Source organism: Haliaeetus leucocephalus, unplaced genomic scaffold, assembly GCF_000737465.1.
Source record: "Haliaeetus leucocephalus isolate CR32 unplaced genomic scaffold, Haliaeetus_leucocephalus-4.0 Scaffold173, whole genome shotgun sequence".
In the NCBI taxonomy this organism is placed as follows: Eukaryota; Metazoa; Chordata; class Aves; order Accipitriformes; family Accipitridae; genus Haliaeetus; species Haliaeetus leucocephalus.
In genome coordinates this window covers 2,999,119-3,011,604 of record NW_010972609.1, presented here as the reverse complement: position 1 = coordinate 3,011,604, position 12,486 = coordinate 2,999,119, and the positions used below count along the sequence as shown (strand labels likewise).

Genomic DNA, 12,486 nt, shown 5'->3' with positions numbered 1-12,486 from the left:
TGGGAAGTAGCCAAGTGCCCTTCCCTTTAATAGCGATGTAATGCAAGCAATACTGACCTTTTCAGCAAGCGAGCCTAGCTATGGACCGTTCAAAACCACGGTCTTGCCTATGCGTCTGTCTTTTTCTGAGACCACCCTGAGCTTTACATCTTCTTTGTCCCAAACCAACCTGACAAGGAATGGGGTTCCCCATCCACGCGGTACAGGCAGGCACCAGCAACGCTACAAATGTCCCTTATTCCCCAACTGCCTCAGGGCTTTTTGAAGGTTATGTCCTGTTGCTTTGACTTCTCTTAAAGCAAGTATTCTGAACATTGCTCTGTCCATCACTCCTTTTATAGCATTTAAATAAACCAGAGGAGAACTCTTAACATTTGAGAATCTGTTTAGAAATACATGACTTTCATGTGGTATTTTACCTATTAAGTCACAAAATACTGTAAAGTCGGCCATTTTTTACACAGCCACCCCAATGAAGCTCACTGCTGTGATTTTATTGAGCTCCCCACCAGCTTAGGACAATGTGTAAAAAGCTAATATAGCTGGACAATCTACAAAATATTGGTTTTGAAAATAATTATTGTTCCTCTGCATTTTTAAATCACCATGCTATCTTATCCCAAGAACTTCTAATAGGCAAAATTTGTAAAAGATGGGAATGTTTGTTACGAGTTACAATTAAATTTATGCATTTTTATTACAAATTTTTATTTTAACTCTTACTTTAATTGTACACTTTAACACTTAGAAAGAGCCCTTCGCACCTATGGACATGATAAATGAAATTTACCTTGTTAAAAAAAAAAAAAAAAAAGTCTTACACAGAAGCAGCAGAAAAGCTTTTATAGAAAATGCATAGAACTGAGTAGAGATGAAGAAACTGAAACTCCAAAGAAAGAACATAGAACTATGAGAAGCTGATCTGTATCTCTACAGAAGTTAAAATGGGATCCTTTCTAAACAGTTTTGAAATCATCTGATAAAATACCATATGGAAATTATGTATAAGGCTACTGAGAGTAAGTAAAAAGGTGGAAAAATTGTAAGTCAGGGGTAAGCCACAGTCTTTACTGTGATTTTATTCCTGCTTACTTGCTGTAGTGGCACACAAAGTCTTACAGACAGTTAAGGGCATCCAGACTGCAAGAACCAGCACTAACTCCTCATGGGGCCTCATCCTTTATCCTCCCGTAGAAACAACCAACAAACTCCTCCACACCCCTTAAAAATTCCTCTCCGTTTATGCTCTTAAGGCCTTATTCTGCAAATATGGCGCATAAAGAGCTTGATGCTATTTGCATAATTCTAAAAATAAAACAATGACGATGGCAAACAATGGAAAACAAACAAATCAGAGCAACACAGACGTACCCCAAACGTGTTCTCATATCGCTCTGCTAAAATTTGAAAATGGAAAACCAGCTCTTCCCCTTTTGTGGCCTATTACGCTCCCCAGAAAGCCTACTTTAACTTCAGGTTTTACAGCAACTTATTATGATAAATGGCAAAGCGCAGCTAGTCACACTTTGGATCTCTGACAGCCTCCCTCCTGTAATAACCGTTCAAAAACGTGATGCGTCTTGAACTGGTACCCACACTGCGTGGCTGGGGATGCTGACAAACACAGACACGCTCGCTCGCGTTCTCATTTTCGCCTTAAACACAGTTACTGCTCAGGACAGCGTCTCAACAGTCACTTTGTAACACCATGCAGAAGGAGGAAAAAAAAAAAAAAAAGCACTATGCTGATCATTGCTTACCAACACAGGACTCCCCGGAAAGAGAATAGCTTCCATTGTCATGGAAACCGCTTCTGCACTCACAGTGGTACCACCCTGGGAGGTTAACACAGCGTGAATGGTTGTGACACTCAATGATCCCCTCTGCACACTCATCAATATCTGCCTCAGAGAAAAACACAAGCCAGCCAGGAAATTAATTTCCTTTGACACCAATGCTTTAGGTTTGTTGTTGTTTTTTTGTGGTTTTTTTTTTGTTGGGTTTTTTTTTTTTAAAGTCATCTTTTAATAGATGGATCAAAGTTTATTATGGTTCCAAACAACAGACACTTAAACATGACTCACATAACAATAAAAAAGAACAATAATACATCACGGAATTTGATATATACAAGACATTTGTTTACACCATGATTTGTTTAAAATGCAAAGCAAACATGCAGATATTTTTGTTCTTTGTTTTGTTTTTTTTTTTTTTTAACTCGGAAATCACATTTGTCTGTGCATATAAAGCACTGCAGAGCAGGTTCTCCACTGAAAAGGCAGTTGCAGCGGTATTCCTGCTTTACAAACTGCACGACCCAGGACACCTTGGAAAGAGCAAGCATTTTCTTCAGGATTTGTGTTGCTAGTGCTCACTTGTGATATCGGCAGCTATCTGTCACTTAAGGTGCTCAGAGCACTTTGCAAACAATAGTTAATCTCTTTTGTTTATACGATCAAAATAAATACCTAGCACACGTATAACAGCATGTGACAAACAGAAAAAACAGTCCGCGTTTCAGCTGCAATAAAACATTTAACTGGAAAAGAGTGAGGCAAATGACAGCAAGTCTGCAGCAATGGAAAGGTACAGCAAGATGAATACGCTGCTAAGTTTCAATAAATGTGCTGCTTTTATAAAGGAGTTCTTAAAATTTCTGTAACATGGTTAATAGAGACCTCATAATTGCTAGTAACCTTGGTTAATCACGTCTGGCACCTGGCTGCTTCTCCCCTTTGAGCATTTTTCAGCACATTTTGTAGGGTTGTAATTAAAATTAGCAAATTAATTATATGTTAACCTTGCGGTAATTTAAGAAGCTATTATATTTTCATTCCTCTATTTAGCTCAAGCTATTTTTTTAAATTTTTTTTTCAATCTTGGACAGTTTTCAGCTGGGTACCTTATCAATTAAAATGAATCTCAAATTATTCACAAATATCAGCCGTTTTCACCCATCGAGATTTTTTTCTTGGCAATCGGCACATTTAAAATATGCATAAAATTGTGTACACCAAACAAAAATTTGGGGAAAATAGGTTCCGCAGCTGCATTTAGTTCGGCAAGCATCAAAATACAAATGTCTCATGATCCTGATGCAAGACAGAGTTAAGGTTATTAAGTAACCAGGGAGTGTAGCTTTTATCTCAATTTACAAAATACATACACCAATATGGTTTCATGGACTGCACTGGAGTCGTGTTGATGTACGTTGAAATTGATATGAATTAAGCATCCTTCAATACAATTCCATTGTCTTACATCTTACAAGCAATACCATAGAAAAGTTCAATTTTTCCTCATTTAAGTAATAATATATATGCCTGTTGAAATATGTCTGAGAAACCTAAACAAATGCCTTTTCCAGTTTTGTGTTCGCCCTCACTCAAGAACGAAACAAGTTATCTACATAACAGGGTTATAACCGCTCTTTATTTCCAGCTTTATTCAGCTTCCATCTAACAATAAAGCAAATTTTTTTATGCCTCAAAATCTGTCACTACTGCCACCTTTTCTGCACTTTTTATTTTGTAGAAGCTAATTTTCGCGTTAAAACACTGCACAAATCTAGCTGTCCATCAACGATGAGTGCTGCTTGCAAACTCAGACACTTTCAATTCATTACAGCAAATGGAATTTAAAACCATGATCTTTTCACATGTCATGGCTAATAGAACAAGTTTAATCCTATTTGGAAAGTGAATGACTTTGCTATTGCAGGTCAACTGCAAATGAATCCTTCATCTTGCCTTCTTTTCTTCCCCAGTGTTGAATCAGAGAATGTTCCTGCTTAAAGATTGCTTCCTTGGGTCAGTCCTGTACTGGACCTCTATCCATTCAATTTTACATTTTTAATTTACAAAATCAATAGAGTTTTCCTAAAGTTCATTTCTAAACTTGAGCCCTTTTGAAAGTGTACTTGATTTAGGCTCATGGTGGAGGATACTAATTGGCTGGTAGATTACTTTTCAGAAAGCCTGTCTGCCAGCGTACCAAAACTAAGCAGCAGTTTACTGAATGGAAGAAGAAGAGTGTACGAGTCTCTGTAGATTATGGCAGAAAACTATAATAATACATAGATCTACTTCAATACTAGATGACTTTCTTATGGCAGTGCCATACCTGTCTATAGCTTTTGTCCACTGATTTTTAGGGAGACACAAACCAGTTTCTTAAACCAGAGCTAGGCAAAAAGGAATCGCTTTCAGTTGTATAGGTTCTTCTTTACTTCCTCGATCTCCTTAAACCGGTGGAGTTACACCGGCACTGCCCGACCCGTGCCAGGGGCAGAGGGCAAGGGAAGAGGAGGTGCTGTGCTGGCTGCTTTGGGAAAATCTGCCACTGAAGGCACCAGTGATGCAGAAGCAACTACTAAAAAAAGAAAAATCCTTCAAGTTCCGCTCCCTACCGCTACCTCTCCTCTCCCAGAGCCAGTTCTCTCGCGTGCACGTGTATGTGTCCCTTCCCCTGCTTCTGCAGTGAGTTAGTGTTCCTTTGGCAACGTGTCATTAAATACAATATACGTGAAGAGCGGTATAAACAGGGAAAACCATTAGCGGCTTCTCCATTTGTCTAATACATTGTCGTTTCTTATTCCCATGCTTAAAATGAGGTACATAAAGATTAAAAGGGGAGACAATATTATCATTAAGTCTGTAAGCTTCTCCTGTGATCCTGTGCATTATTTGTAGCATATGTATAAACATATCTCTGCAGGTATAGGAAAATATTATGGATTTATTTTAGAAATTTAGAATGATTTAACATGCTTGTAATACCAAGAGGGAACTGCAAATAACAGCTTTATAAAATAGTGTGTCATACACCATGACATTATTTAGTTCACTTAACAGATCATTTCCATCTGGACACACTATGGCTTCTGAAAACACTTTTTTGAGGATTTTTTCTGCATAGGAAGATGTTGCTATACATAACGGTCAGTTCAGGGAATTAGAATCAATTCACCTTTCTTCATCTTTGCCTTTTCCATCTTTAGATCCTAGCACTATATTTGCATACTTACCTCAGGTTGACTATCTTTCTATTGAAGGCTGGTTTGGAGTTTTGCTATAGAGCTTGAGCGATATATGCACTTTTTTTTTGTGTGTGTGTGTGTTTTGTGTGTACAGATGCTTACCAGAATATGCTATATAAACTTCTTCATAAATTTATGTTAAGCTCAAATGAAACTGTATACCTCTGACCTGAGAGTGAAAACAATACAAAAATTATAATCATTCTTCAAAGGAGCACAGGAAAACCTCTTCAGAAATTCTGTAACGACACAGGCCAAAGGAAACAACGGGTGGACATTTTTCGGCTGTGTTCCCATGCGTTAGGTCTCGCCTGCTCTCGGTGATCTTGGCAGCAGAGCGAGCACACGGCTCTCAGGGCTCCAGGCTCTGCCTTCTCGCAGCATCGCGGCATCCAGCCACAGATGGAGGAGCCTGGATCTTTACATGCACATCTTCTCCTTGTCAACCCACGCGGCTAAGCCACGCTCACAGAAGCCAGTGAAAACACATTCACTGACTCACAAATCTGTATGGGTTTTCTGTATATCAGCGTTAATAGCTAGGTAGTCCAAACCAGAGTGCTTGTGAGAAACGGCCAATTTCCTTGGGAACTGAAATTTCCCATAACCTTATTTTGCCTCTATAGTCTTTGGCTAAATATCTGCACTACCTTTGCATTAAGTATAATATTTTTCTTTTCTAGTTGTAATTCAACATAAGACATTGCTGCTTTTACCTCCGTGGAAGTATTTTAGCAGGTTTTTTTCATTCAAGCCATCTTACAACATCCATGTAAAAGGATGGATGTACAGACTTGTACAGACTGTTCCATTGCCTGCTTTTACCCCACTCAGTTATTTAACCGTCGTTAGTACGGAATTGTTAATGGATCTGGCAACACTCCACTATAATGCCTTTGCAAAAGCTCAAAAATAGCACTTTTTTGTATTGTAGAATAAAGGCACCAGTTGGTTTTGAATAAGCTCTTGCAGGATGTTAATCCTGTCCTTTAAGGACAGGTCTGTAATTTTTACTTTTACCATTCCAGCTTCTTGCATTATTCATAAAGGTATTTATGCAGACAAGATAAATAGGATAATTTACCTCAAAATAAAACACAATGGCTTCAGAGCCCAGTGAAAAAGTAAAATTAAAATAATTCAATCTTTTCTAATGCCTCATCACATTAAAGTCACTGTGTGATAATACTGAAAGGAAAACTGCTCAGTGTCATGTAATAGCTAGCAATCTACAGTTTCAATGAGACGGAAGAGTTTTATTATAAAAGTGTCTGTTCATCAAACTCTTACTGTGCTCTTTTTCATGCAAAAAACAGAAGATCCTTATCTTTAGCTCTCTGTTGATCGGGACACCTATAAGCAGGAAAAGCATGTACTAACAAGAAAGGATCACGCAGGTCTCAAGCTTCCTGAATTAAAATCCTACCCTGACAGTTAACTCCATTAGTTCTAAAGCATTACAGCTTTGTTTTCCACCTTGGACTATTTTTCTTCAACATAAAAAGACCAGAATAATTCACCCAGCCAACCGAGGCATAAGTTCTATGTAAAATACAGCCTCTTCTCATCTCCTACTCTCGCATGAGCCTCACTTCCATGAGACAGAGATAGCAAGAAAGGAATCATAGAATGGGTTGGGTTGGAAGGGACCTGAAAGATCATCCAGTTCCAACCCCCCTGCCATGGGCAGGGACACCTGCCACTAGACCAGCTTGCTCCAAGCCCCATCCAGCCTGACCTCGAACACTTCCAGGGATGGGGCAGCCACAGCTTCTCCGGGCAACCTGTTCCAGTGCCTCACCGCCCTCACAGTGAAAAGCTTCTTCCCTATATCTAATCTCAGTGCACCCTCTCTCAGTTTAAAGCCATTACCCTTTGTCCTGTCACTACAGGCCCTTGGAAAAAGTCCCTCTCCGGCTTTCTTGTAGGCCCCCGTTAGGTACAGGCAGGCTGCTCTAAGGTCTCCCCGGAGCCTTCTCTTTTCCAGGCTGAACAACCCCAACTCCCTCAACCTGTTTTCACAGGAGAGGTGCTTCAGCCCTCTCATCATCTTCACGGCCCTCCTCTGGACTCACTCAAACAGGTCCATGTCCTTCTTACGTTGAGGGCCCCAGAGCTGAACGCAGTACTGCAGGTTCTCACTGGCAGCCATATGCAAACAGCTCCCGCGCTGCAAAGGAGTCATTCAACTACTTCGAATTATCCCTGAAAGCAAAGACAACTGCTTTGGAAGAGTAGAGGTGAAAAACTCACTCTCTAAAAAAAAAGCCTACCTTCCTGCCAAATTCAGTTGATGTAAGCAAATAATTATTCTACTGTTTTACACAAACTTATATAAAGGCTGAATTTTATCCTTTGAGTCTTATATTGGCTATACTACTAAATCTCTACCTTAGCTTTGACAGTTCGCTACAGTTATCAAGAAGGGCCTGCATTTATTTTTAAACATATGCAACGCAAAGCAGAAATAGATCGACAATGGCCACCCTTAAAGTCCGCTAAATTTTCCCAGCGCAAAGTAGAAGAGGCTACAGCACTCTGACCTTGTCGCAGGTTTACAACCCAGCGTGCCTGAAATACCAACAACACAGCAATGGTACAGCAATTTAGCTATTAAACAAATGGTAACTTAGAAGAACACAGATAACGGTATAATTTAGTTACATTTGAATAATGACTCATGGCTGTCCCTCAATCTCATGGGGCCAGTTCATTCTTAAGACTACAGAGATACTAAAAATCAGAAAGGACAGAAAAGACATCTCTCTGAGCCCTATCTATTGATGGTTTTAATCATCAATTTCTTGTCTCATAGCTTTAAGTGTTTCAGGTGATAAAGATTCCCCCTCTCTCTCTCTCTGATTGAAGGCAGTAGCAGGCTTTGGAAGAGTTGCTCAGGAAATTTTTCCTTGAGTTTTAGCGTCTTTTTCAATTACTTTAATTTTAACTCATAAGGAGATTTTGGGCAAACAATGAGCACCAAATAACACATTTCTCTCTTCTCAGCAGTCATGGCTGTTTTCACAGACTGATTTTAATTGCATTATATTTATACCGGCCTTTGCAGTTTCTTCTCAGGCAGGAATAGTTTTGCCTGAATAAACGATGCAGGCTTTGGTCCATTTTTCTATTTTGAGGACACAGCAATAAACCATAAAACTTTCAATTTGTTGAGATAGTGAATACAACTCAAATTCATGAATAATCAAACCTGTGCAGCAGTTTAATGGTACTAAATAGCTTTCAGGGATGAAAAGTGTGCCCACCACTCATTACAATTAAAGTACAGCTGTAGTATGCTTTATTGTGTAATTCTGGATTGGTGTTATCAAGATTTTTAATCACCTGAAACTCATGTGCAAATTTAGAATGGTAAGTTTAACAAAGATAAATGGAATTCAATTGGTATCAGAATAATAACACAGACTAGTCGTACCAGCAATTCTTTTAATATATAACATCTGATTTACTGAAATTCATTTTTAATACACACTCCAAGATGATGTCTTTATCAGTTTAGATCATGTCTCTCTCATAGCCTCACATTCATCCATTTGTATGCTAATTATGCAGCACACTTGGAGTATGCAACCTAAAGGTCCTGGATGGTCCAAATAAATGTCGCTTCACAACACCAGAGCTGAAACGAGTTTTTTATTCTCATAAAGATTGCTGGGTGATGCAGGAAATAAGAATTGCAGCCAGACTGCTCAGTGGAAAGCATGGCAGGAATATACTAGGCAGGGTGAAGAACTATTTCATATTTAGTATTGCATTTGAGTTTCCATTGCAAACAGGATTTTAATTATCACTCTACAAGCCAGAAACAAACTGACTTCACAATTAGTACATTAAGTTTCAAACTGAGGCAAAGGCTTTCTGTCAAATTTGAGGCCTGTGGTCAACATGTCTCTCAAATTACATCACCCTGACAACAGCAGGGCTATTAGCCCAAGGTTTATTGTATTTGGGCTCTTCCCATGTCTTGGAAGACAAGATCATGCTTGATAGAGCTGGCTTGGAGGGAGGTGTGGGGAACACACTAGTTCAAAAGAGCCTGCTTGCAAACTCCAACCGTTGCTGGACTGATGACTCACAACTTCAAGACAAAATTTTATTTAGTTCATCGCCGACTAGAGCCTTGTACCTGCTGGCAATATCCCACAATTCCCCAGGAATGCTCCTCTCATACTCTCTTGACGTTATGCTCTTCCTAAGTATAGCAGAGCACTTTGTCAGGACCCTGAATTTATTGGTTTTCTACCTGCTAGGTAGAAATAGCGTGCGATCTCCGTGCTAAGGTTACCCATGTAAATCAATCAGGTAGCATTTTGGTACAGAAACTCAACTGCAGACCACTAGGGAAGTGGTATTTATTCAATTTGTTTATACCATTTTCTACAGTAGAACAGAGAGGTATCCTGTGCAATTTACAGGTGAGATAACTAAGGCAGAGAGGTAAAGCGAATTGCCCAAAGTTGCCCAAAGCCAATGTGCGAGAAGCTCCTCAGTTGTGAAATTCCAGTCCACTGTCCTGTCATTTACATCACCATTTCTCTATTCCCTATAAAGATGTTTTCAAAGAACCGGGTAGAGGCAAGGCCAGCCTTCACTCCCCCTCATGAACGCCAGCTTTATTTTTTAAGAATGTTCAGTATCTTCATCCCTGATTACTAATTTAATTAAATTGTGATACTGGAGTTGTATCTGCATATATTATACATGAGCAGCTATGCAGAATATTAGATATGCATACTAGAATAAAATGAGAGAACAAGATCAATAAGAGAGGTCTACTGTGTAAATAGACTGTAATCAACGAAGCCCTCAGCGCACAGAGGTATACTTCTACACAGCTAGGATTACGTAGATTTTTTAAAAAAAAAAAAAAGTTCAAATCCATCCTTAACAGCACAGTATTTTTGTGCACAGAGTTGCTGCTTTAAGCCAGTTCAAAGTATGACTGCTGTAAATTCAGATTCATTTAATTTAAAATGACTGCTAAGGCCATGCTAAAAACATATTACAGACTGCAGAATTATGCTTCAGCAAATCTGTGTGGCAATACAAATTAAATATCTGATAAAAATATTAATATATTAACCAGAATAAAAATATTTTTGACAGTTGATTTTGGCATGCTACAACTAAAGAGTTGCACATTCTTAGCTAGGATCATGAAATTTGAGAATTACCTAAAGGGGATATACGTTAAAGCAAAATAGTTGATGGGGGCCAACCAGGTGGAAAGCAGCTGGGCAGAAAAGGAGCTGGGGGTCCTGGTGAACACCAAGTTGAACACGAGCCAGCAAGGTGACCCTGCTGCAAAGGCAGTGAATGGTATCTTCGGCTGCATTAGGCAAAGTATTGCCAGCAGGTCAAGAGAAGTGATCCTTCCCCTCTACTCAGCGCTGGTGAGGCCACACCTGAAGTTCTGGATCCAGTTCTGGCCTCACCGGTACAAGAGATGGTCATACTGAAGAAAGTTCAACAAAGGGCTACAAGGATGATTAAGGGTCTGGAGCATGTCACATAGGAAGAAAGGCTGAGAGAGCTGGAACTGTGTAGCCTAGAGAAGAGAAGGCTCAGGGGGGATCTGGAGTACCACATTCAGCTCTGGGACCCCCAACATAAGAAGGACGTGGACCTGTTGGAGTGAGTCCAGAGGAGGGCCGTGAAGATGATCAGGGTGATCTTACCAATGCATATAAATACCTACAGGGAGGGTGCAAAGAGGATGGGGTCAGGCTCTTTTCAGTGTTTCCCAGTGACAGGACCAGAGGCAACAGGCATAAACTGAAAGACACAAGGTTCCATCTGAACATCAGGAAATACTTTTTCAATGTAAGGGTGACCGAGCACTGGCACAGGTTGCCCAGGGAGGTTGTGGAGTCTCCATCGTTGGAGATACTCAAAGGCCATCTGGACATGTTCTGGGCAACTGCCTCTAGGTGGCCTTGCCTGAGCAGCAGTGCTGGACATGATGACGTCCAGAGGTCCCTTCCAACCTCAAGCATTCTGTCATTCTGTGATTCGGTCTCAGAAGGAATGCTCACTCCAACAAAAACTGATAAAGTAAACTGGATGCAGTTTGCAAATTGGTTCATCAGAGCTACAAAAGACGATTGCAGCCTCTTATAAAACAGGACACTGACAAACAGCATTCTCTACCCAACGTACCAATTGTCTGCAGTCCAGTGCATTGCACAAAAAGAATCATTCACGTGATGCTGGCTCTATGCCTAAAAGCTTCATTGATGAGACTTTGCCTTATTATCCAATGCTAGGAGACTACTTCATGCGCAGTCTTTAGGTACAACACATACCCAATATATCACTCTATCTAGCACTTGAAATGCTAGAGTTCAACATCAAAGAGTCATAGAAACAGCCTATTATCTTATCTAGCACATCCTGTGACAGAAAATAAATGTTCCCTACCATACATTCTTCGCTGATTTGCCTCAACCAATTTTAAAATGACTCACTTGATGAGTCCTCCTCCACTTCGTTGGGAAGATCATATTGCAGCCCAATAGTCCACAATGTTAGGAAGTTCCTTTAATTAGTTTGAGCCCTTCCGTAACTGAATATGGTTCAGACAAAATAACACTTGTCAAAACAATTTCACTGCTAACAGGAGGCAGCAGCTGATGAGAAAATGATAAAAAGCACGTTTTCTTCAGCGTGGCTGGGCTGGGGGAGTGTCAGCTGTTCTCCTTAAAATTCCCGTGTATACCACTGAGCCAAAGGGCACGAGAAGCAAAGCCAAATTGCAGGTTTAAATTATAATAGTGTGCACGCCCTATAGCACCCCTGAGAGTTTAATAATAACGGGAAATATTCTCAATTAGTTTTTTTAAGTCTTGAAATGATTAACAGCCTCAGAAAAGCATTTTCATTCATACACTAATAATCTCTCCCAAGGAAGCAAATCCCCAAACAAGCAGTGTAAAAAGAGCTCTTGAGATTGTAAGCGGGATAATGTAAAGCGCTCTGTATCATTAATCAGGGAAGAAAATGGTTCAGGAAGTGCTGATCAATACAGTGCAAATGATAAAAATGCATACTTTTGGAAAATGTACGAACACGGTTACATAAAGAGGATGAAGTCTGCGGTGGGTCTTCCATACAGCGCACTGGATTGCAAGCGCTCTCATTCAGCGGAAGATCCCCATCCACCTTGGAATATATATGTTTATTTCCAGTAATAAGAAGGGTACACAAAAAGACCCTACACAAAAGATATCAAATAACAAAAGACTGGAAGCGTAGTTTAAGAAGAAAAATCAAGACTCTTGCATCACTTAGCCTATCTCCTTTTGTTCACAATGCAAGTAGAAGCCATTCTCTATTTTGGTCTGCTTGAACTGTCTCCAGTCCCACCACCTTCCATCCGTTACCCCCCCCCCCCCCCCCCCCCCCGCCCCACACTTTACCCAGGA

General features: G+C 40.0%; 1 protein-coding gene across 2 annotated transcripts in view; it reads right to left on the bottom strand.

Annotated features, from left to right (window-relative positions):
• The window catches only part of NELL1 (NEL-like 1 (chicken)), a 293,636-nt gene that overhangs the window by 17,103 nt on the left and 264,047 nt on the right, over nucleotides 1–12,486 (bottom strand). Inside the window, exon 16 of one of the 2 annotated variants that reach the window (XM_010563709.1) lies at nucleotides 1,761–1,901. The exons of the other annotated variant lie outside the window; for it this stretch is intronic. Within the exon in view, the coding sequence (XP_010562011.1) occupies nucleotides 1,761–1,901 (141 nt within the window). The remainder of the gene's footprint in view (nucleotides 1–1,760; nucleotides 1,902–12,486) is intronic. 2 annotated transcript variants of the gene reach the window in all.